This window comes from Typha angustifolia, chromosome 1 (genome assembly GCF_048772165.1).
Source record: "Typha angustifolia cultivar Huaian chromosome 1, ASM4877216v1, whole genome shotgun sequence".
In the NCBI taxonomy this organism is placed as follows: Eukaryota; Viridiplantae; Streptophyta; class Magnoliopsida; order Poales; family Typhaceae; genus Typha; species Typha angustifolia.
The window spans coordinates 5,202,090-5,226,535 of NC_133239.1; the positions used below are offsets into that span (position 1 = coordinate 5,202,090).

Genomic DNA, 24,446 nt, shown 5'->3' on the forward strand with positions numbered 1-24,446 from the left:
ATACAAATCTACTTAAGCCTCACTAAACTTTTAAGTAACATATAAAGCCATCTAATCTAAGCTCCAAGTATTGTACCGTCGAGCCATTACTCTAAGCCGCTACACTAGCTATAAATTGTTGTGCTACTCCTCTAAATCAACACACCACAAAACCATTGAATTGAGCCGAGTCAACTAAGTTGAACCACCGAGTTAAGCTAATCACCAACAGTCAAACATTTGCCAACATCATTTGTTTGCCGGGCAAGGGTGTAACCAAACAAAATGCTTATAGAATAAGCATTTTTTTAAAAAATTTATTAAATTGATTGACAGTTTACTTGAATAAAAATGTTGATATGATCAATATCTAGATTATATGCTGTATACAAACAATTATAAACCATCTCCCATCAAATTCACTAAGATAAGTGTGTAGTTTGTTAACGAAATAAAACACTGATATGATCAGCAGTCTATTACAGATCCAACTTTTAAGTGAAATGCTAATTATATTAGTATTTTATCCAACTAGATCTAAGTAAAACACTTACCTTATAAAAGCATTTTTACTATTTATTATTATTCCATCTCATTAGAAATATCGTAAAACATAAAGACAATTTTTTTACTTGCAATAATTTAGATGTATGAGAAAAATGACAGAAGTGTGAAAGACAATAATTACACAAAAGCTTTAATGACATAATGATTTATTATACTTAGGGGTGAAAACGGATCGGATACGAATCGAATAGTGCTCAACTCATATCCGGATCCGTATTTTTAGTTCGGTTACGAATTTGGATACGGATATTAGACTGATAGTCAAATTTAAAACCATATTCTGACTAATTGGATACGGATAATTTTTAGATAAATGATCGAATCTTAAACGGATATTGATTAAATTTAAAATAATTATAATATTTTATTTAAATATAATTAACATAAAATTATTAAGAGTTTGATAACAAATAATTTTTTTGTATGTCAAATATATAAAATTAGAGAAATTAATCTCTATAAATAATATATAACGTATTATTAGTAATTATTTACTATTTAAATAAGTAAACTAAAAACTGTAAATCATTTAAAAAAATATGCGGGTAAACGGATATCCAATATCCGTATTCGAATCCGAAAAATATATCCGACCTGTATCCGAATCCGTATCCGAATCCGTATCCGAATTTTTTTCAAAAATTCTATCCGAATCCGAATTGGATAGAAATTTTTTATCCGAATCCGATCCGAGTCGGGTCGGATAGTGGGTCGGGTCGGAGTTAATCCGACCAGTTTTCACCCCTAATTATACTATTTTCTTCTTCCCTTTACAATTATTATGATTTAAAATTATTCATATTACTAATGTTCATGACATAATTATTTTTGCTAAATAATGTATTGTATGAGATTCTCAAACATCTTGCTAAGGGACTGAATCGAACTTCATTACATTATGATAACTAAAAGATATTATCATAATTTTGATATTATTCATAATACAACAACCCAACAATCTAAAATATGTAATAACTAAAATTATTCACATTACAATATAGTATATAAAATTATCCATATTATAGTCTAAAATTCATTGCAATACAAATGTTTAATAACAGAGCAATCATTCACAATATTGATAATTAATTAGTTAGAGATATATACTAGTTAATAAAAAATAATACAATCATAATTAGTGCAATAATTAATTTATATAGGATCTCAATGATCTTAATGATTTAAAAAAAAGGTACAATCATAATTGTAATATTTAAAAAAAGTAATCTTAATGAATAATGGTGGAAAATATAGCTTATGGTTAATGAAGAGAACGAAGGTCATTGTTAGAGGAAAGAAATTGATAGAGGGAGGGAGAGAGCTCTTAAGGGGTTGCTTAAGCTAGAAGAAAAAGACTTAGAAGAGTTTAACAAATGTTGGAAGATAATGAAAAGAGGAGGAAAAAAAAGGAGGCTAAGATTTAAATCATTTAACCTACTACCAAAATTAGTTATTTATAGTTAAAATGATACTAAGTTTACCGTATCTATTTATGTATACTCTAATAACTCACCCGCTACTCTAAAAGCTTAAGCAGTTAGAGAACGATGATTTTTATATTCTGACAGTTTCCTTTATTTTTTTTTAGTAGAGATATTTTGATTGACCCAAAAGATTGATTTAATTCAAATGAGCGAAGTTATATATTTTCAAGCAAAAGTGGGAATTGCGAATTTGATTCCATGATCTTTAGCTTTGAAACTATATTAACCCACCGACTACTCTAAAAACTTAAAATACCCTAGCCTTTTAATTATGGAAGTGCAAAAAATAAATAGTATTTTCTTCTGTAAAATGCTAAGCATATAAGTGTCTTATTTTTTATGCATTCTTACTATTTAAAAAAAAAGTGTTGAAAGCTTAAAAAAATATTGAGTAAAATAAGATAATATTATATGTATTTTTATTTATAAATATACTCATCTAAATAGTAGTTTATTTGATATATATATGCTTAGTAATAACGTAATCAATATGAAACGTTAAACGGTGAACTTGATAGTGTTTTCTTTCCTAAAGAACTTGCCTCGTTAGTTAGTTTACCCCAAATGAAACTAAATGCCAAGTCCTTATCTTATTTTATTATTTTGTTGGCTTCCTACAAATGAAATGTTAATTAGATAAGGGACTTATTTTAGGATGAAGATTCTAATTAAACTTGATAACATTTCCTCTTTCTCTTTGACATACAAGTTTGACATGGATGTTAGGATGGAAAAAGTAGAAGACCCTTAATTTGGTACTAAATTTAGGGTAAGATATATTTGGTAAATAAATTTTGGGTAAGGGTAGTTTGGTCAAAACATCCACCAAGCACCACTAGTATTTCCCGTCGTTCCTACGCAAACGTAGGTCTTTTCTTCTTGCCTCGTGTATCGAATCGGACTCCTGCTCCTCCTCCGAGGGTTAGGGTTTTTCTTCTTTTTTTTCCATCGTCCTCTCCCTCCTCCAGCATGCCGAAGAATAAGGGAAAGGGAGGCAAGAACCGTAAGCGAGGGAAGAACGAAGCCGATGACGAGAAGCGCGAGCTCGTCTTCAAGGAGGACGGCCAGGAGTACGCCCAGGTGCTCCGCATGCTCGGGAACGGAAGGTGCGAGGCGATGTGCATCGATGGCACGAAGCGACTCTGCCACATCCGTGGAAAGATGCACAAGAAGGTCTGGATCGCCGCTGGCGACATCGTCCTCGTGGGACTCCGCGACTACCAGGACGACAAGGCCGACGTCATCCTCAAGTACATGCCTGACGAGGCCAGGCTCCTGAAAGCTTATGGTGAGCTCCCTGAAAACACTAGGCTTAACGAAGGCATCGCCGGAGGACTCGACGAGGAGGAGGATGGCGCCGGTGATGATTATATTGAGTTCGAGGATGAAGATATCGATAAGATTTGAGAGGAAGATCGGAAATTATGGTTTTGGTAAGAATAAAAAGGAATGGAAGAATTCTAAGCTTTTATGACACGAATTAGATGATTAATTTGAAGTTTACCTAATTATACTTGTGCGAATTTAGGGTTTACCGCTTCCTCTAGTTGTATGCTTTATGCAATGGGAACGGATTATGTTTTTCTTATTTGCGCGTATTATCAGTTTTATGCGGTTAATTACTATTGCAATCGGTGATGTGGCCGGGATCAGTGTGGAATTTGGTTGCTGAACACATCCTCAAGATATGGCAATTTTTTTTCTTTTCATGATCACTTTCGTCTGTTAAGTGCTTAATCCTTTGTTTGTAGTCAGCAAAATAAAAGGAAATTGATTCAATTCTATAGGGTTTATAATGTATGGGATGATAGAATCTGGATGTTTGATTTTATTTTTACTTGTGGGAGTTTAGGTTTACAGCTTTACACTGCTTGCGGTTGTATAATTTATGCAGTAAAAATGGAGTGTTACTTTCTTATTGAGCATATATATTAGTTGATGCGGTTACTGATCATTGAGATTTGTGGCATCAGATACCTGTTGAAATTGATAGTTTCTGTAGTGTTTTCTGATGCTACGATGTGATTAAAGAATAGAATAATTTGGATTTATTCGTACATGTATTGGTGTTGCTGCTATGTTGATAAAAAATTATTGTAATAAGGAGCAGTAGTTAATTGTTTAACTGCCTTATGTGATAGAAGTATGTGATTCTATCTTGTCTTGATATGCTATAGTTTGTGTCTTTGTGCTGTACTAACTATTATCTCGCCTTTTTTAAAAGTAATCCTGGGGAAGCATGTTTTGGCAAATTGGATACTGGATGATTTTTAACTTGTCGGTGTGACAAGTTTATTTGAATTTGTTTATTTTAGTTCTGTAATTGGTGATCATATACTATCATTGCTTGTTTGTGAAACATGTTTATTACTTGTTTTCTAGTGGTATATTTGTTTGATAACTCTAGCCTTGCTCTTCTCCTTTTGTCCTAATACGTTTTGCAAGTGATACATTTTGCAAGTGATGACACAGATACTAAAGATGAAAATATGGCTTGTTCTATATCGTTAAGCTATCACATGTTGGATTGCTTGACATATATGGTGAAATTTGATTGCTGAGATAGTACTTTCTGATGGTAATTTGATTAGAGGCATTTATTTGTGTCTCATGCTGTTGTATGTTCAAAGAATTAATCTCATTTTCTTTCTGTTGTGCTATAGAAGTCTGTGATTCTATTCTATCTCAGTAGGCCATGATTTGCAGCATTCTTGTACATAACAAGATTTTGTTTCTTTTTAAACTTATTGCATATTTTGAGTAATAGCAAGGTTTTGCAATGGGAATCTTCTGTGCCAAGTTTCTTTAACCCTTTCTTGTTCTCATGGACTATTCTTCCTCGGAGATTTGCTGATTTTACTTATAATCTGTCAAAATAGTGTATGTTGGGAGAAGCATTTTGATTATGCAACTCCAGTGACGTGTTGTTTCATTTGAATATTTCTCAAAGTTCACTCTTCTCCACGACTTTGGTAAATTACGATGCTTTATGATGATAATATCTCTTGTGCTATATGGTAAAGCTATTTCACCAGTTTTTGTTTCATTTAAATTTAGCGTCTATCCTGTTGATTTTTCCGTTGTCACATTATTGAGAATGTTAATCTAATTGGGCTCTTGCTGATGTGTCATGTTCAGGGGATTTGATAGAATATACTCGGTTTGCATTATTCTCATGTTCCATGTTTGATTGTTTACCAATTCTCTTATAGGACAATGCATGCTAGATAATTCTAATTGCCTGAATTAAAAATATAGTTCTTTGGCATCTTCTAATAATTGAGATGAATGATTGCCTAGTGATGCAGATATATGCACAGTGGCATAAACATGAACTGGATACTATGGTAGGTTTTCTATTCATGTTGGTTAAAGATATGTTCATGGAAAAGTTGAAGTAAGATTATGATTTACTGTCTTGTGGATTCACTTGACATAAGTGATCGGAATCAGGAGTATTGTTTCCTCGTATTTATTGAGATGTGAGAAGAGAATCCAAAATATAACTCAGATCTTATTACCTCCCTAGATAGCCTTTCTGGCTATGTGATGGGGAGCAGGTGATCTCCTTTTTACTTTCGTTATTGTCGACCTCCTCTCTCACTTACTCTATTTTCTTTCTCCTCCTGCCCTTGCCTTGCTTTGATTGTGCCACATCTGGATTGACCCAACATGAAGAGAGTAGAAGTGTGGGGGTAGGGAGTGGGCTTCCTTCCTATCTCGTCTTTCCTAACTCAGGTCATGGCAAGCTGGTGAGGCGATTTGCGGTGCTGGGAGAGAGTGTTTAATGTGTTCAATATCCATTTCATGCTCCAAACCAGCTCGCCACATAATCACTATCTCATATTGTGGTTATGTGCTCCTCCTCTCCTCGTACATGCGCCATTTGGGTTTTATTGCTCTTTTTTTTTCTTTCCTTTTTGCTTTGTTGTAGAGTGGTTATAGATGACTTTTATCAATATTGGTCCGCGATTCTCATTTCTCCTGTACTCTAGGGATTCGGGGTAAGCTTCAAACTCGATTAGTTTGTCTTAATTTTTTATCTTGAGTTTTTTAAAAAGTAAATTTAATTAGATATGAAAATGATAAAAAATATTTAATTACCGAGTCAGTTCACGAAAGATTCTTAAACTCAAAGAAAACAAGTCCTTAATTGTTAGGTTGTGATAGCGCCGTAGGATAACTTAATGCATTTGCTAATCCGTCGCGGCCTTATTTTCTTTGCTAGATAATTTGTTTTTCTCTTTTTGTGGTATTGTCTAGTATAATAAATATAATACTTGTATCAAATGGTCGCCATATTCTCTCTTATTTTGTGTATTCTATTATAATCGATGTATTAAGTGTGTGGATTAATAAAACTATTTACCTGCGCACTTTACCTAAAATTAAATAATAAATAATTTAAAATTAAAAATAAAATAAAAAACTGGTGAAGGAACCAAGTCCAACACCGCCAATTTTACTTTCTCCAAAGAGTTCTAACATTTCACCATTGTTTTTTAATACCAAACTGTGATGGATATGAATCAGAAAATTCTAAATAGATTTAAATACTTAGATTCAAGTTATAAATGAATTGACCAACGTTAAATGTGTAATATATTTAATTCGACCAATCTATTTAACTGAAACTTATTTAAGTTCAATTCATTTATGATCTGATAGTATCCAATTATAATTTAAATAACCTACTTATGAGCTGAATAACTCTGTTGATACTATCCCTATATTACCATGTAACTCATTCAAATGATCAAATCTAACCAAGTTAACCTATTTAAAATATGAATCATATCATGCTTAATATTCTAACTAACTAAATAAACTGATCGTGTTCGCTTTGGTTTGATCTCAACCTGACCCAATTTGACCCGATCCGATGGCCAGTAAAAACCACGTCTCTCTCGCGCGTAGCTCTTTGGCATTTTCATCGCTCTCGTCCGCCTCGCTCTTCTCTCCTCCTATCCGAGGCAACGCGCAGCTTCATGGTAATTAACTCATCAAATCCCCCTCTTACTAGGCGAAGCTTTTGCGTCATTCCTCTTTGTCCAAATTTTCCAGTGGGCGTTGTTTAATTTTCACTCCTTCCTCACCGTGGTTCTGCTGGTGATCTGCACCTGTACCTACATCAAGATGCAATTCCCCGCTGTTCTCGACCATAAGACCGGGTACTTCCTCGGATGAACACTTTTTCTAAGGGATTCCCATTTGTTATCTCGTGCAAAGCGTTCTTATTTACTTGCTCTTAAGTACGTGTTTTTGAAACTCCGTTCTTGGATTTTGATCTAAGCCATTGTTGGTTTCCTTTAGTGCAAAGATGTGTGCTTTTGTTGATTTTAACTTGTACCTCTGCTTAGTATTTGGAAATGGGAAAGATAATGTGAATTTGGGTCCCAGGAAATTGAGGCTGCCGAACTTTTGATCTTTTTCCACTAGTACCAATATTGATAAAGAGAGATACATATTGACAGATTAGTAATTCAATGCCACAATTTTGAAAGATTCATAGCAGTAGACTACATCATGACTCCTTTACCTCTGTCCTGTAATTCTGTTATTTCTTTGGTCTATTCTGTGTTTTTCCAAGTGTTTTGAAATCTCTCAATAGATTTTGGAGTTTGTCCCATCTTGTTAAGTGAATTCCCAAGATCCTGGCTTTGTTAGGGTCCAGTTGGTGGTGGGAAGCATCGAGGGAGAAGAAATAAGCTGCAAATCTGTTGATTTGATGAAGAATGTCAAATTAAAGCCTTCTTTGATCTAATGATTCTACTGATTACTAAATTAGAGACATCAACTCTTGTGAGGCGAGAGTTGAGAAAGTGAGAAAATAATTTTATTGACTCCTATTGAATAATAAACTGTACTCCCTTTAGCCATTGGCCTTCATAAATATTTATAGATAACAATGACTTATAATGCATCTGCTAGTTAGAGGAAAAAAAATGAATTTTTTAGAAATAGAAAGTTTTGATCCAGACTCAAATAATTTAAGTTGTTCCATACACCCTGGTACAAACAAAATCATAGAACAGGTTTGGTAAAGAAACATGTAAGCAAAATAAAACTTCTCTAAAATGAATATTGATTTGATGGACAAAATGATCGAAGATAGGCAAAGCATGCCTTGGGTCACACAACAAAATCTGATCCAAGTCTGATCTCATTGTTGCCTGATCTCCTGTTCAATCCATGACTCTTTTCGTGTTTTCTAACATGGAGATCTCCATAGAATTTCCCTTATGTCATCTTTTCAAGGATCTTTATATTTCATATCTTAAATGGATTGCTAATTGGGACTTTTAATCTTGGATCCTCTGGGTAGAACTGAATATGTAAGAAAGGCTGTAGATAATCTATTCTCGTTTTCTGATTGAGTTCAGACATTGCATATCCTAGAAAAGGAAGACAGAGGAAGTAGTTCTCAGAGTTGGCTTGATGGCGAATGAATGTTTAATTGTTAGGGAAAGATGTTTTATACTTTTATTAGTTGGCAAATAGTCAGGTAAAGAAAACAGGTTGCTCTCTAAGCTGGTTTCTTTTCGATTGCCTTGTAGACTAATCAAAATGAATGGATTTACATGCCATAATAGAAAGGAATTACAATCCTTTGTGCGAAAAACAATCCCTGAGAGGAACATACAGATTCAGATTTGTAATTGGAAGTTTTAACCTCGATGATTTGTAGTGAATTTTAAAAATGCTTATCTACTTCTGTGCTTTAGGATTTGATCAAAGACTGTTGGCAATGGTAGCAATCTTGCCTTCCTTCATGTAGAACAACATGCACCAATTGTCCTTAGTGGAAAAATATGTCTCTGTTGATCTTTTCTGGCAATACAAATGAATGTTTACTCTCTTCTAGTCCATATAATACAACATGCTCCAATCATCTTAGTGGCACTATTTGTCTCTGATCTGTTCTGATTTCTGACAATACAGATAATGTCTACTCTCCATATGGTAGTGTAGGTTAAATGATGAAAACAATTGTACACGTGAACAAATTTTCTGAATTTGGGATAAGATAGATTGGATGGCAAAGGAATGATTAGAAGACGTGGTAACTGAATGTAAACCAAAGATAAAACATGAGGGTTGGCTAGGCAACATACCTTCATTAAGGATGGCCTTATATTCACTTGCTTCATTTCCATTGATACAAAACTTCATGGTATTGGATTGATGGCCCAGTTCAAAAGGATACCAACAATATAATTCGATGCTTAATTTTTACTCTTTCTAAATTTTGATTCTCTGGTGTTTTGCACATCTACATAGTGCATACATTGTTATTTGGGCTTAGCGGGTCTAGTTTGTAGTAAAATGTGTCTTTTTCATTAACATTTTGAGTTTCATATCGGTTTTTATTGCAAAATTCTTCTAAAGTTTTAGGCATGTAGATAATAAATCTATAGCTCTCTTTCTTTCTTTGTTATCATTTATGGGATGTTATCATTTCAAAATTTGCTGTATCCACATATCTATATCACCTTATCTCTGTATCTCATATCCGTATCTCGTATCTCGTAACCGTGCTTCATAAGTAAATTGTAAAAGAAAGACAGGGTTAAGCTGTTCTCACCGATGGACATCTAGGAAAGGAATGGTCAACAGTCCACTGGAGTATTACTTTGGCAAATGATACGAGGAAGAAAGCATAGCAACTATAAGCCTAAATTTTTCTTTCAATGTGTCCGTATACTGGTCATAATGAACAGACATGTGATCCTATTATTCCATAAATAGTGGTAAGATAGAAACACATTTATTATTCATAATTTGATGTCAAAGTTTTCGAATGAACCTAGAAAAAGCCCATTATCCTGCATGCCTTAGTGGTTGGCTCAAGACTGGGTGGCAGTGGTAACTGATAACTATATTGCCTTCCTCTGTAATTTATGGCATGCTCCAGTCACCCAAGGTGGCAATCCCTAAAAAAGGGGTGTCCATCGCATGAGGGTCCTACTTACATGGGGTCTAATTGGTGGAAATGTTATGTGACCTTACCCTCAGTCCCTCATCACACTGTGTGATGCCCTCTCTTACAACACTAATGGTCGTCTTCTTATTCCAGTAGAGAGCAGCAGTATAGGTCAAAGAACAAAAACATTGTCCATGAGAAAGGAAATGTCTATTCAGGATAAGACTGTATCAAGGGGTTAAGGAAAGATGGTTAAATGAGGAATTGAAGAAGAGAGATAAAGTAATGAAGGTAGGATACTTTTAATTTCACATAGAGTAATGATAAAGCTTGAGGACTGACTAGGCAATCTGTTTGTAGACTCTTCATGTAGATCACTTGCTTCATATGAAGCATGTTTACAAAGGTCCCCCTAAATCTGCTGGTAAGTTATATTTTACATTTGCTGAGGAGACAGCTACTCTTGTTGAACTCATGTTCTTGTTTTGCAGTTTAAAGTTCTTCAATCAATAAGCATAGCTATGATAACTAGCCTTGTCTAATTTATGAGGATTGACTTTCATATGTATGTATAGTTGGTTATCTTACAAATTACCACATTTGGCAGATTTCGTGGCTTCTTTTGGAAGGCAGCTAGAATAGGTATGCAAAGAGACTAACGCTACTAGAGAACTTTCAATGTTTTCAATATTTTCCCATATGAATTTACATCATTTAATATATATGAACTTTCAAACTATGCTCTGCATTTGATTTGTGAACTGTCGTATTTACTTTTGTTCTTTGGGTGCAATTACTGGCCTCATTTAGACAGTCTTAAGACTTGTTTGGGTGTCGGTTTAGACTGGTAAGTTCATCTTTTCTCTATCTATTCATTACTGTTCTATTGTTATTCTGGACTGTGTATAGACTGAAATATCTTAGAGCAGAGTTTCCATCTGAAAACACAAACTTTAAATCTTTCAGGGATCTTTTCTTTCCCTCTTAAAGAGAGTTTCATATGCATGGTTTCTCTCTTCTATCATTTAGAATAAGTGATTCATTATTAGGCAAATTGATTTGTTCTGCATCAGTTCTTGACCTATTCCCCTTTAAAATGAAAAGTAAACACTGTTGCAACATTATGTCAATCTGACATGTGATATGTTGAGATATGGTGCTACTCTAAGTATCCTTCTGCCAACAAGTGTTCAGATTGAGGTCTCGTTATATAATTATACTCAGATTTTATCTATTCGGAAGGTTATATTCCATGATGCTCCAACTAGAAGAGGAGATGTACTGTTATTTACAGCTGACAAAATAATCAAGCCCGCGCGATAAGGCTCGATCAAGGAAATGAGCCGATTTTGAATTGGTTTAGGCTCGAAATTAATTTCAATCTGAGCTTGATCACAAGCAAGCTTCTCTTGCTCGGCTTGCTAAGGCTCGAAAGATAAATCAATATAGTTTAGAACCATTAGATCAAAGAATTAATGGTCCATATCTACTTCCTTGATTGGAAGGATTTGATTTGATCAATCTTGAGCTTGATTCAAGTTTGAACTAAGCTTGCATCAGTCTTGAACTAGGATTGAGTCGAAATATGCTTGATTGTGCTTATCAAGCATCCATTAGGCTCAAGTTCAGGTTGATTTTAAAAATAGGCTAGGCTCGAATTGAAACAAAACGAGCCAAGCTTGATTGAATGATGATGAGATCAATCAAGCTCAGCTCGATCACAGACCTACAGGTTTCCCTCCAAATAACGGTGTTGAATGCTGAGAATGATTCATTAATGGCATAGCTGCCCATCTTACCGAAGAATCCAACCAAATAATGCAGCTAATATTGGAAGGTAAATCATGAATAAAATTCTATTTTTTTACCTATTTCGTTTTCTACACATGATACGAGTATTTACCTTTCTTTTTCACATTAGTCTTCCAAACTTATCTCAGCATCTTGTTGTTTGTTTGTCACCTTAGTCCTTACCAATTAAGGTTTTGTTCACTTATAGAATAAGACTAATACTAGTGTAGTTATTCTAGTTTTTTATACTAGCATAAAAGAGCTTATAGTAATATAAGTTATTTTACTATTTGGTTGTATCTTAGTATAATATGCAATAATGACACTTTGATGTGACATAAAATTAAAATGAGACTTTAATAAATGACATACTTTTGATAATGAAAAGAGGAAAGCGAGATAGTAATTGGAATGACGTCTTTTTCAAGGTTAAATAGTAATTAGTAAATATAAAAATATTAGATGGAAGATGAGAGTAGAGAGAAGTAGGTATTACTATACTAGTATAGACTTAAGTGGTTGTTTATTTGCTATACAAAAATAAGAAAGTTTATACTAGAATAACCAGACTTATATTAGAATAAACATATTCTTATTCCACAAGTAACTCTGAAGTGCAAGCCAATCTGGATTCCTGTACTATAATGACTTATCTCCTAAGTTTTCAATGGTCTTAGATAAGCTAAACCTGATGGAAATTTGACTGTTAGATTTTTCTTGCTATAGTTGAATGTTTTAACAATGGCATTTCTTAATTTGCACAGATCTATTTTTTACATTTACAACAATTTGGGTGTCTGAATGCAACAATAACCTTATTATCTCAGATAGAAAATAAAATCTACTTCACCCTCCAGAATATTCTTTAAAATTTTTATGAAAGCAAAGTAGCAAGTTATTCCAGTGGTAAATTTAGTTCGAATTAATTAATCTCCTTTAACTTGTGATGAACTTATTTCAGCATATTTTTTGAGAAGTTACATTTGTTTGTCACACTGAGCCTCACTCTCTCATTCAGGTGAACGACTAAGCCCTTGGGTAGCCTTTGGATGCTTCGGGATGGGCGTATCCATTGTTATTTTCTGAGATTTGAAGATGGCTGTAGCCTCTCAGCTGATGCTGCTCTTTTGTCATCTACTTTTACCTGCAGAGAGTAGTATTCACCTCATATTTAACGGGAAGTCTACCTTTTTAGTTATTAATCATTTTAACCAAACCAAACTCTAGTCCATTCTCTCTTGTGAAGTGTGATCTTTTAGCTTTTCAGAGTTAATATTTAGTAGATTTTCTATTAAAACACTGTAGCCTCTTTCGTGATAGAATTAGGCATAGTTGTTCGTTATATACATTAGAGATAAATAGTTTACAAGCTTATGGTTTTAAGGAGAAAAGAAAAGAATTACTCATCTTTAACTAGCAAAAGTAGATTATTTGACCAAACTAGCCATCGCAAATTTTCCTACACATATAGGGTAATTCAAATTAATATAAGTCATTAATCGGGTCAGTAAATTATATGAAAATTTAAAAATTGCTTAGAAAATTATCAAGTTGTAGAAAGAAACTTTTATATAAATTGTTTTCCAGTTCAGTAATTTTATAATTAAAAATTACTGAATAAGAAAAAAATAATTTATATAGAAATTTCTCCTCTACGACTTAGTAATTTTTTTAGCGGTTCTTAAATTTTTATTTAAGTCTGTTGCCCGGCCGGCAGCTTTTAAATAGTCAACGGTTTTGCAACTCATTTATGATAAAAAGTACTCTGGAGATATGTCAACGTTTCACCGTGATTTTGTTGCACTGTGGACGTGACCTAAATCTTAGCACATATCTAAGGTGGCAGTTGAACGGAGACATGATCTCCAAACTCTAATATTTATATCAGAATAAAGATCATGGGCATTCATAATCATTTTCCTACATATACCAATGAAGCATTCAAAAGTCTAGCATGCAAATATGTAGATTAAAAAACTTCTATTGATTTTGATCTATATATTTAAAAAGGTTTTCCGGGATTCAATTGATTTGTACTTCTCTAAATCATTGCCTATAGCAATGTTTATAATAAGGCAAATATTTTAATGCAACTTTAAAAATTATAATTATAATTCTCGTTACCGGTTCCAAAACCCATTACGTAAGAAAAAGAATATATTAGTTAAGAAGATTTAATTATGTGTACCTAACTTTTTAATTTTCTTATTATACCTTTGAAAATCTTGACCATTAGATCTTCATCAAACTGATTGATAAACAATTAAATTTACGATACGGAAGAAGTTTTTTTTTCTTCAATTAAGATTTCTCTCATAAATATAATTATGCCTTAATTATAGGAGATATCATTTAATATTAAATAATTTAACTTTGATTATTTGGAGATAAACTTCAATTTAAATATAATTCTCTATCTCTATCTATTAAAATTTAATTTAAATCAATCTTAAACTAATAGAAGATATATGTAAATAATAAAAAATAATAAAAAAAAATAAAATATAATTAAATTTTTATCAAGTTAATTATAAAAGACATCAATATTCTTATTTTGATATATATACATTACTCTCAGTTAATGATATATATGTCTTTTACTTAATAAAATATTAAGATAATATAATTATCAAAAAATAATATGCAAAATTATATATCTAAAAAAAATTACCTATTGAACCAGTAATATCTTTTATTCCTATTATACCCTTAAAGATCTTAACCGTTAGATCTTCATCAAATTGATCGATAAAGAATTAACTCTATTGCACGGAAAAAACCCTTTTTAACTTAATCATAGAACACCTAAAAAATCATATGGGAATACCGATTGGATCAAGCCTCCGAACAATCCTCAAACAACAACGAACTAAAAACTGATATTATTTAATTTAAAAATTATATTAGAGGAAAGATAATTCATTTATCTATATTTAAGAAATATAAATATATTATTTGAAATGGATAAAATACTCCAACTTTTATTTCATATTGTCATGTGCTTTGTTAAATTTCTTTTAGATTAATTATATTTTGACCCATTCAACTTATCACTTCGAATTACTTTCATCCTTTTAGAAATAAAAAAAGAATATTAAGCTCTCTCTCTATTAATTTTTTTAAAATAATATCATCTATTAAGTTAGTCCAAATTTTAATATTATTTCTATCAAAATTTTAATTAAGTATTGACAAAGAAGACTTAGTGATACATTTAAATAGTTTAGGGGTGTAATTGTCTTTTTATTTTATGTTTTTTAAATGAGGGCTCAATTTATAAATTATAAAAAGAGAGGACTTATTATTTATAATTTTTTATCATAAAATTAGCTTACGTAAGTGAAATCTATTTTTACTATTGAATTCAAGAGTGGAGACAAAAGTCAAAAGCTCTTTTTTCTCAGCTAGTAGACGAGATCATCTATTAAGGCTCTTTTGGACCCATGAGGAATATAATAAGGCGCTCCAATAAATAAATTTAGCTATTACTGAGATCAACATTAAATTTTGAAAAGAAAATTAAATGAGATCGCCGTCGGTGGCATAAAGGTGTTGACCATTACATATATCAAGTTGACTTTTTTACTCGTTCCCCCCCTCCCATAGCGAGTCAACGATCAGACGGCTGACCTAGCCCCGACCAGTTCAAATATCCCACGTTGCATTCATCAAAATTTGTCTTCCCGCAGACACCAAGGGGAAAAAAGAAGAAGAATATATATATATAAGACTTTGACAAAGTTCGCACCTTTATTTTAGACAAACCGCATCTTCAATCTCTGTATTTCTCGTCATTTTTTCTTCAGTTAATCTCTACAATCTAATGAGATTAATGAACACATAAAGAGATTAAAAAGGAGAGCAAGATGCCATATTGTTTTGTCAGCAAGAGTTCATCAGCAGAGGGAAGGCATGGGATTCGTCTTTTCTACCAGACATATGGATGTGGACCGACCAAAGTTCTCCTTATCATTGGTAATCTGTCCAAGTTTCTCAGTTGGGTTTCAGTTATTAATGTCTATTAATGGATTCTATGCATTAAAAAGATGATCTTTAGTTAAAAAAGTGGGATTTTTACGGCCATTTATTTGGTTGCAGGGTTCGCCGGAACACATGATTCCTGGGGCCCACAAGTCAAAGGTTTGACGGGGACGATAGAGCCCAACGACGAGGAGGCACCGGCGGCCGTCGCGGGAGAAGACGCGGAGGGGATCGAGGTGTGCTGCTTCGATAATCGTGGAATGGGTCGTAGCTCTGTGCCCAAAAAGATATCCGAATACACGTGAGCTCTTTTTACCTTCTTCTTTAGTTAGTTTTAGTTGTACATTGTGTTTATATATCAAGTAGAGGTAATTGCAATGCAGTTCTAAATCAAATATCCCACACTACTTCTCATGTTGCTAGCCAATAAAATTGCTATTGTTTAAAGAAGACCCAGATAGGTTATTACTACAAACAAGTGTTGTAATGGTGTTTAAGTTACTTGTTTGGATGATTTGCAGTACAGTAAGTATGGCGAAGGATGCCTTAGCTCTGTTGGATCACTTAGGTTGGAGAAAAGCTCACATCTTTGGCCACTCAATGGGTGAGTGGTGCTATTTCCTGCTCTTTTCTTCAATAAATGTGTGTGAAATCTTGCAGTTCGAGGTTTCACTCAAGGATGTCATCATGTGCCTCTTGGTGAAAAGAAATTTTTCTATGTCTTCTCTGAGAACAGGGTCTATGATAGCTTCTAAGGTAGCAGCAATTGCTCCTGAGAGGGTCTCGTCATTGGCTTTGATGAATACAACTGGAGGTGGTTTTGAATGCTTACCGAAGGTATGCATGCTCTTGATGTGTTTGATGCAGTCATTAGCTTACATTAGCTTATATGAGTTATGTTCCTATTTATGTCGGCAGTTTCATGGCGTTAGTTAACAATAGGTTTCTTTAAATAGGCTCAAATTTTTTGTGGAGGTAAATTGTCTGCTGTATTTCACTTAGATCTTGGTAGGACAAAATTGTCTGCTGTTGTTATATTGTAATGTCTTCTGAATAATTGTAAGAGCTAAGGTTCGGTAGTGACCTCGTTTGCACTAGCCAGCTGCTGACATTAATAGGGTATTCCCATTATCGTGAAGCTTGTGAGAATGAGATGGTGAATTTTTACTGGCATTATGTCTTTATGGGGTTCTGTGGTCCTGACTTACACTACTAGGAGGAACGCAATTATAACGTCAGACAATTTTGCCATCTATGAGTAAGTCAAAGAATCAAGGTAGAGTATGTTACTATGTGATCCATGAATGGTTGTTTTCTTCACTGTGCAGATATAATTTGTGTATTTTCCTCCATTTTCACTTAGAGATGATGAATTGTTTCGAATTGATGTATGCTTTTTGTCAATTGACAGAAAAGGAAGGCCAGGATTTTGATCTCACCTTAAGGTGTTGTTTGGCTTGATGTATTTGATGAACCAGAATCTACAGATATAACTAGTGCTATGAAAATCTATTGATTACAAATTCTAATAATGTATCATCTATTTCTCTCCAAGTATGTCAATAGATCTGTGGTTGTTTCTAGTGCTAATTTTTAGTCTGTTGAGGTCTGTGGAGGTGGATGAGTATTCGTACCTATTGTTGGTTTCAGATTATGTTACAAAAGAAGCCAAATGGCACCAGAATCAACAGTTCATCAGATCAATTTTTATAATTCTTCCATGGTAACTGTGCATTTCAAGGGTACTAAAGACAATTCGATCGAGATGCCAGTCTGAAGCATAGTATCAGTAGCTTGAAATATCTAGATAAGATAGGTGTTACATAGTACATTTTGTGCTACAAAGTCTTTGAGTGCCTAAGTCCATTCTCATTATGTAGATTCTGAATTATCTCTGTTATGTTTTCATACATTTATGCTTCACACTGGAATAAAATGTCTCTCTAAAGAGGAAGCATCCTGAATTTTTCTATCAGAAACAATAACCAAGCCTTTAACCCCACCTTTTAGACAACTATATTGATCCTTTGCCTCCTTTCGTTTCACTTTTATTAGTTCAAAAGTCTGTCAAATCAAGTGCTATCATGTCTCGAGATTTTCTCACATGTTAGTGTTAGTATTCCCCTTTCTCTCGGTAAGCCTTTTCTTTACAGCTAATTACTTTCTTAACCCTTTATAAATTGGATTAAAAGTTCTTTTCATACATTTGTAATTGTAAAGAAGCTTTATTTAAGGTAAAGCTGAACCTATTTTGTACAATTATGAAGATACAAGGCAATTTCAAGTGCTATGTATTGTTTCATTTATCTTTCAGTGAAGGAATTTCTTTAGTTAACCTGATATGCTTATTAGTTTCTTCTTTGGATATGATCTTCTCTAGATTAATTGGCGAACCATATCACTCGCATTTCGGCTTCTAAGAGCGAAGACTCCTGAACAGAGAGCCGCTGTTGACCTGGAAGCCCATTATACAGCAGTCAGTGGACATAAACTTCAATTTCATTTTTGTCTCTGTATCGGTGGATTAAAGCCAATGAAATATATGTTCGTCATTGAGATTAATGCTTTCTTGAGTTACTTGGAGGAATGCAATCAAAGTAACAGTATCCATGCTATTTCATTTCTAGGAGTATCTTGGTGAACATATTGGATCAAGTACAAGAAGAAATATTCTATATCAGGTAAAAGACTTCAACCTGATCTAGGTTTCATTACTGCTGACACAGCGTTCTTCCTCAAATTTACTTTATCCCTTATATTTCTGATGTGGAGTTCATCCTATTTTTCTAGCCCCTTATAACTTCATAGTGTAGCTCAAGCAATTAATTCTTCATAGTCACCCAGAAGTTGAAACATATGCAGCCATTGCTAATACTTTGTTCAGGATCTAAAGAGATTATAGATGGTGTAAGAAATGCTGACTTAATGAGTTAAAACATTTTATATCGTAAAGGAGTAACATGGAGCAATCTATAATTATATAAACAACTTTGTTACAGAATATAGAAGTTCTGCTATCGCTTTCACAATAAGGAGAATCTCATGTCTTATAAATCTTTCTTGAGGAAGAACTCAAAGCTCAATGTTCCTGCATCATATAATGGATGTTCAAAAGGGTCTATTTTTTATAGGAATATGTTAAAGGTATATCATCAACTGGAATGCAATCAAGCCATGGGTTTGAAGGCCAAGTTAACGCATGCTGGAAGCATAAATTGACATCAGCAGAAATTGATCGAATTCGTTCAGCAGGAATTTTGATTTCAATTGTTCATGGGAGGTTTGATTTCTCTCTCCCTTCCTTGATCCCTGCCTCTTCCTATTATTTTTCAATTGTGTGGGCAAACATATGCATACATGTTCAACAGTGTGAATTTCTGACATAATATTAACCCCAGAGTGCTTTATATTTTGACAAAATTTTAGTCCTCAGAAGATGAATAGATTTTTAGATGTAGGTTACAGTGAGATTGCGTAGATTCTGATTTCTGGCATAAATTTTAACAATAGGGACGACATCATTGCACAATTTCGTCATGCAAAAAAGCTTGCGAGAAAGCTCTATCCTACTTCTAAAATGGTCGAACTTCAGGGGGGGCATATGGTGGGCCATGAAAGACCAGAGGAGGTAAAAACAATCAATAGAAGCTTGTTATTTTCTATATACGGAATTCTAAGATTTTGGTTCCTTCAAACTCGTAAAAATGTGAATGGTCACACCAAAGGCTTCAACTAGCCTAAGTTGATTTCAAATAGACTGCTATTTTCCAGTTCATTTTCTTGTTCTCTACTAACTTTTCTTGTTTAGGATCATTGCTGTTTGATCAGCGACATATGTAGAAAAGTATGAACTTGCACTTGATGAATCATTCTGCTGGCTGCTGGATCCATTAGGATGTTCTAAATAAAATAGTCAACAATTCTTCTGGATCTGTTATGTAGCTCAAGACCAACATAAATATTACCTAATCTCAATTATGAAACCTAACTAAGCATGCATCTCATTACCATATGCTCTCAATCATGGCATTCATTTATCATGTAACTGAAGCAGGAAAAATGCACATTAAGTTATGGCACACAGATTTTCTTTCGGATCTTTGACAAGGTATTTGATTACTTTCATGGATGACTTTACAAAAAGAAAAGATTGATATAGGTCTATTCAGTGAGCTCTATGAAGGGAAGGCCACAAGGGTTATGTTTCCCCTCCCTGTGACCCTCCCCTTCCTTTGTAACTATGGAACTATAAACTGTATAGTTATAGTTTTCGTGGAGTTCATATGAAATTAATAGCAAAGATTAATATAATAGCAAACATCGGAAAAAAAAATCTGCGGAGCAGATTTGACTCGGCACAACCTAACGATACATCCAATACCAATGATCTGTGCCTATGAAAACTCTGATCTTTCTCAGAAATTTAGTTGCTCTGACATTAGAAGTAATCCAGCAGTACAACTTACAATGAAAAATTTGCGAATGCAAATACGTAATTATGCATCTCTGAAGATGCCCATTGAATTCTAATATATTCTGGAGTGATCAAGTTGCTGAATTGACTACAGCTGCAACATATTTACCCCAATGTCCTAAGCTCATCTTGAGGATGATTGCATAGGATAGCTTGACCACACAACTTTTATCATGAAAATTATGAAGAATGTACTTGATTTTGGTACAGAACATCACGTAAAATAGAGATGATTAGAGAAAAAGAATTCATATAACCATCCTGAACAGTTAATTCTAAGAACATGTTTGTTATCGTTCAAAGATCTAAACATAGTCATCTACTGGACTGGTGACTAACAAAATTGATGTGCAAGCACTAATTCTCCATTATAATATGTTTTGTTACATAGCTGAATTTTCATTTCTGTGGTTACTACAGATGGATTTTTTTTATAGCTGATTATGGAACTAAAACTATGATAGATGACCTTGATTGTGTGAAACATTAAGATGATCTCTTGGGTGATGATATAGTTTAGTGATTGAGCAAATAACAATGCAATAGGATGTTTTAGGAGAAATACTAACCATCTCTATATTACCATGCTCTAATAACAATTTATTATGAAGTTAATGTAAAGTTTGAAACTTCTTTCAGAACCAAAACGTTTCGCCTTTCAGCCCTATCTGATCTGAGACTGTCCCTAAAATTAGTCCAAACAGAAACAACCCTAATAATAATTTTTCAAATTATGTTTTAGATTCTAAGCTGGATTTAAACTTGAATCCAACTTGTAACTAACCCAATATCAACTTCATTGCTTACATGATATTAGATTTATGTAATATATTAAAATATAAGATAAAAAAGACTATTTATCAAAAAGAGTGAAACCGACAAATTGAAACCAGAATTAAAATCAACCAAAACATTTCTTTTTTAGCGGAGCTGAAACTGAAACCAGAACCAAAACTTCAAACCATGCTAGCAAGTAACAGTGAATTGTTAAGTACAAAACAATACTTCCGATAGTGCAACATAATCCTGTTACATGCATTTTATTTTCTCAATTGCAAACTCCACTTCACCTAGAGGAGTATCATGACAATTGACCAGTACTCCAAAATTTTGAACCCATTGATCTTACACTTTCTTCTGAGTACAGATTGATTAAATTTATTTTAAATGGATCGTGAATTATGTAGATAATGAAAATTTACACATTAAGGTATTCTCATTTCCTTTCAGTGTTAATACTAATTCATTAATTTGAATTTTAAGTATATGTTTCTATGAGTATATGTGATACTAGGCATTGTGTACACGTATGACATGAACTGATGCACACGGCAGGTTAATCAATCTCTTATGGATCTGATAAAAGCATCAAAATCGAAAGTTGAACCAGAAAATTGGACAAATATTCATAACAGTGTACCTGGTATGTATAGATGACCATATATCGTGAAGTGCCAATTATGTAAAGTTTAGTAATCCCACTGCTTGACAAGATTTCTCATGCAAATTCTCCTCATCTTAAAATCAGGTCAGTCTGCACCATGGCTAATTTGTTCGCCAACCAGAAGGAATGATGAGGAGGTGAATTATCTTGTGCTAACATGCAACATACTTGGCAAGCTGCAACTCATCTTGCTTTTCTTCTTTGGAGCACTCGTTGTATGTTTTGAGCATGCCAGGAAAGTCCTGAGAATTTTGAAGCCAGTTAGAGTTGAAACTTCCATCTCATAGGTAGTTCATTTCTATTTCCTTTTTCAACTCTATCGGCAGCCATAAACTAGTCCTTCACTAAAACCCAATTGGTTTTACTCTTTTAGCAGAGGAAATTTGGGATGGAGCACAAGTAACCTTGAAATTTCATGGAAGAAAGTCATGATATATCATTGATCCCCCTTTTTTGGTTAAATTGAGTTACTCTTTGAAAGACAGACATCTATTGGACAGTGGGTATTAAAGAGTTGGGTCATTGCCTTGTGGTGTCTAGGTGTAATATCCCACATAGAAAAGAAGATGATGGAGATTAAAGACAGCTCCAGGAACATGTTGTAACAGCTACTTGTCTTTCACAAAGCACTTATTTTTGTAAAGCAAGAAAAGAACTACTTATGGTACAACACCGATTTATAAAGCAATTATTCACATTATTCAAGCAATGGTTGAATGATGAAATATTTCAACCTTTCCCTTTTAGGTAACTGCTTCCTGTTGACCTTTTAGTGCATTTTCCTAGTATTTTTTCTTCGCATTTTTTTTTGTCATGGTGCACAATATGAAATATGGAGTTTCTGAACGATTCGGATGTCCCACCGAGAATATTACCCAACTACGCGTCTATGAAGACTACAATGCTTTGTTTCATTCACTTTTCAATTCAACAGTTTCTTTGGGCACTTCTTCATGGCTTTAATCTCAGCCAAATCAAATCAACAAGTGTCAAGGTGGCATGAGCATTTACAGAATTGACATGGATTTTTTTGAAGATGTCAATATAATATAAGATTGAGCTGATGATAGAATAATATTATTGACTACTAAGTGTGTTAACTGTAATTTGCAACTTCCTTTGGTGAGACTCCTCCATCTTCCAATGTTTTTGAGAACTTTAAGTTCGTCAAGCAATTGACCCTCTTAAAAATTCTACAATTATCGTTGCTTCTCCTTTTTCTTGCATGTTCCAAGCTCTCTATAATGATATAATCTAACATAAAACACAATAAGAACAATGATAACTTTGCAAGAGCGACTTATAACTTCCCCGTTTTGTTAGAAAAATAGGCAACCTCTGCTAAGAGTCTTGAGGCGGCTTGGTGGCAATCTTGGGAGGAGCAATCTGCCTTGAAAGAGAAGCCTCGCTCCAAGGCAAGGCTCATGTGGTAGGATACCTCTCTTGGGTCCTGTTCGTGAGAAATTGCATGCCAAGCAAGCTCCTAGAGGACCAATCCTGCCAAACAATAATAGTAATGATGGCTAGAGAGTAGTTTCTCAGAGAAGATGAAAGGTCGTGGAAAGACCTAATCGTCATCCATGGGGATCCCTTCACATCCCTCTCATAGCTGCGAAATCAACAACGCGGATATAATCCTATGCTTTTGCCAATTCCCAAAGCCTCTCCTCGTCCGGCTACCATGATTCCCCCTCCACTTCCTCCTCTTTCTTCAAAGAGGTGCTTACACACAAGCATTCCCATTTAATGCCTCTTGTCACTTAGATATGGCCATCCTTTTCTATGTCATCCTTTTCTATTGATAAGTGCACTAAGCATGGAGAACCATTGCACATTCTCACCTCCGTTTTGTCTCCATGTCTACTCCTCCCTCGTGTACTCTCCTTCTCTCCCTTTCTACTGAGCATCCTCCTGTGGCAACACTACTTGTCATTTTTGGTGTGGTTTTCTTGGTCATAGAAGCGTCTCCTTCAAAGCCCAGCTTGCCATGGCACTTGAGGAGACCGATAGGGTGGAGGGACATGTGGTCTATCTCTTCTCCCCTCCTACAGTCTACTGCACATTTGCTAGGCTCATTAGCTCTGCAATGATCCTCACAAATAAACTAGTGATACCTTCTGGCATTGAGATGGTTGTATTGCTCTATGACAAAGATAACCTAGTTCAAGGCTATCATCTCTTACAAGGATACTGTGAAAATTCCTTAGCAGGTCTAGACCATTGCAAGTAGTTTCAAGTGTTGATTGACATCCAAGTTACCAGTTGGGTCAAGGGTGTCATTCCCATGCCCAACTTCGCTGTGACGAATTCCAAAGTTAATTAGTCCAAACGGTATAGGGTTGTAAGAGATTATGCAGTGAAGAATGTGGACCGTGAGGCTTGCATCCAAGCCTATCAGGACTGGATCCAGCAACAATCGTAGCCAACATTACCTTCTCCTCTAGGCAAGTACAATCCTCTCCCTCTCCAAGTCATCTGGTGCAACTACTCTCATACACATTGCTCCTTTTCATGAGCATGATGCTGCAACCACCATTGAGGATCCAATCTCACCACTACTCTTAACTGGTCTAGGAAGTCAACATCCAATGCAGACAAATTGAACCGGTTCTCAAGGAGCTAAGGTATGAAAACTAAAACGATAATAGGATTTGCAAGATCTCTCATGCCTCCATTCTAAAAATTGACCAAGCTATGATAAGCCATGTCTTTATACTAACTAATGGCTACGTAGGCCAAAATCCCTTTGGCTACTGGCATTTAATGCTAGCAGTCCATGATGACATTGCTATTGCTACTGCT

The 24,446-nt window shown here is 34.3% G+C and overlaps 3 protein-coding genes across 4 annotated transcripts; all 3 read left to right on the forward strand.

Annotated features, from left to right (window-relative positions):
* Positions 1 to 2,897: 2,897 nt before the first annotated feature.
* LOC140766763 (eukaryotic translation initiation factor 1A) lies at positions 2,898 to 3,745 on the forward strand. Its single transcript, XM_073106394.1, has one exon. The coding sequence runs from the start codon at positions 3,000 to 3,002 to the stop codon at positions 3,435 to 3,437; it is 438 nt and encodes a 145-aa protein (XP_072962495.1). The 5' UTR covers positions 2,898 to 2,999; the 3' UTR covers positions 3,438 to 3,745.
* A 3,158-nt stretch (positions 3,746 to 6,903) lies between these two features.
* On the forward strand, positions 6,904 to 12,976 carry LOC140763389 (uncharacterized). The gene is made up of 4 exons (XM_073101605.1): positions 6,904 to 7,021; positions 7,095 to 7,201; positions 10,562 to 10,596; positions 12,764 to 12,976. The coding sequence occupies exons 1-4, from the start codon at positions 7,019 to 7,021 to the stop codon at positions 12,829 to 12,831; spliced, it is 213 nt and encodes a 70-aa protein (XP_072957706.1). The 5' UTR covers positions 6,904 to 7,018; the 3' UTR covers positions 12,832 to 12,976.
* A 2,479-nt stretch (positions 12,977 to 15,455) lies between these two features.
* Positions 15,456 to 22,373, forward strand: LOC140763737 (uncharacterized). Of its 2 annotated transcripts, none has more exons than XM_073102077.1 (11): positions 15,456 to 15,720; positions 15,844 to 16,027; positions 16,248 to 16,330; positions 16,463 to 16,563; positions 18,107 to 18,202; positions 18,354 to 18,407; positions 18,858 to 19,006; positions 19,237 to 19,354; positions 21,536 to 21,623; positions 21,729 to 21,931; positions 22,018 to 22,373. In XM_073102077.1, exons 1-10 carry the CDS (start codon positions 15,612 to 15,614, stop codon positions 21,929 to 21,931), a joined length of 1,185 nt encoding a protein of 394 aa, XP_072958178.1. In that variant the 5' UTR covers positions 15,456 to 15,611; the 3' UTR covers positions 22,018 to 22,373. The 2 variants fall into 2 exon arrangements, with proteins under 2 accessions (XP_072958178.1, XP_072958169.1); XM_073102068.1 differs by having other exon boundaries at positions 22,021 to 22,371.
* Positions 22,374 to 24,446: the final 2,073 nt, after the last annotated feature.

What these genes read in the sequence shown, in the direction of transcription:
- LOC140766763 (XM_073106394.1), top strand. Translation starts at nt 3,000, where the DNA reads ATGCCGAAGAATAAGGGAAAGGGAGGCAAGAACCGTAAGCGAGGGAAG.
- LOC140763389 (XM_073101605.1), top strand. An exon ending in GTTCTCGACCATAAGACCGG is followed by an intron (nt 7,202 to 10,561) that starts GTACTTCCTCGG and finishes CACATTTGGCAG; the next exon opens with ATTTCGTGGCTTCTTTTGGA. An exon ending in TTGGAAGGCAGCTAGAATAG is followed by an intron (nt 10,597 to 12,763) that starts GTATGCAAAGAG and finishes TCTCTCATTCAG; the next exon opens with GTGAACGACTAAGCCCTTGG.
- LOC140763737 (XM_073102077.1), top strand. Translation starts at nt 15,612, where the DNA reads ATGCCATATTGTTTTGTCAGCAAGAGTTCATCAGCAGAGGGAAGGCAT. An exon ending in AAAAAGATATCCGAATACAC is followed by an intron (nt 16,028 to 16,247) that starts GTGAGCTCTTTT and finishes GATGATTTGCAG; the next exon opens with TACAGTAAGTATGGCGAAGG. An exon ending in CATCTTTGGCCACTCAATGG is followed by an intron (nt 16,331 to 16,462) that starts GTGAGTGGTGCT and finishes CTCTGAGAACAG; the next exon opens with GGTCTATGATAGCTTCTAAG.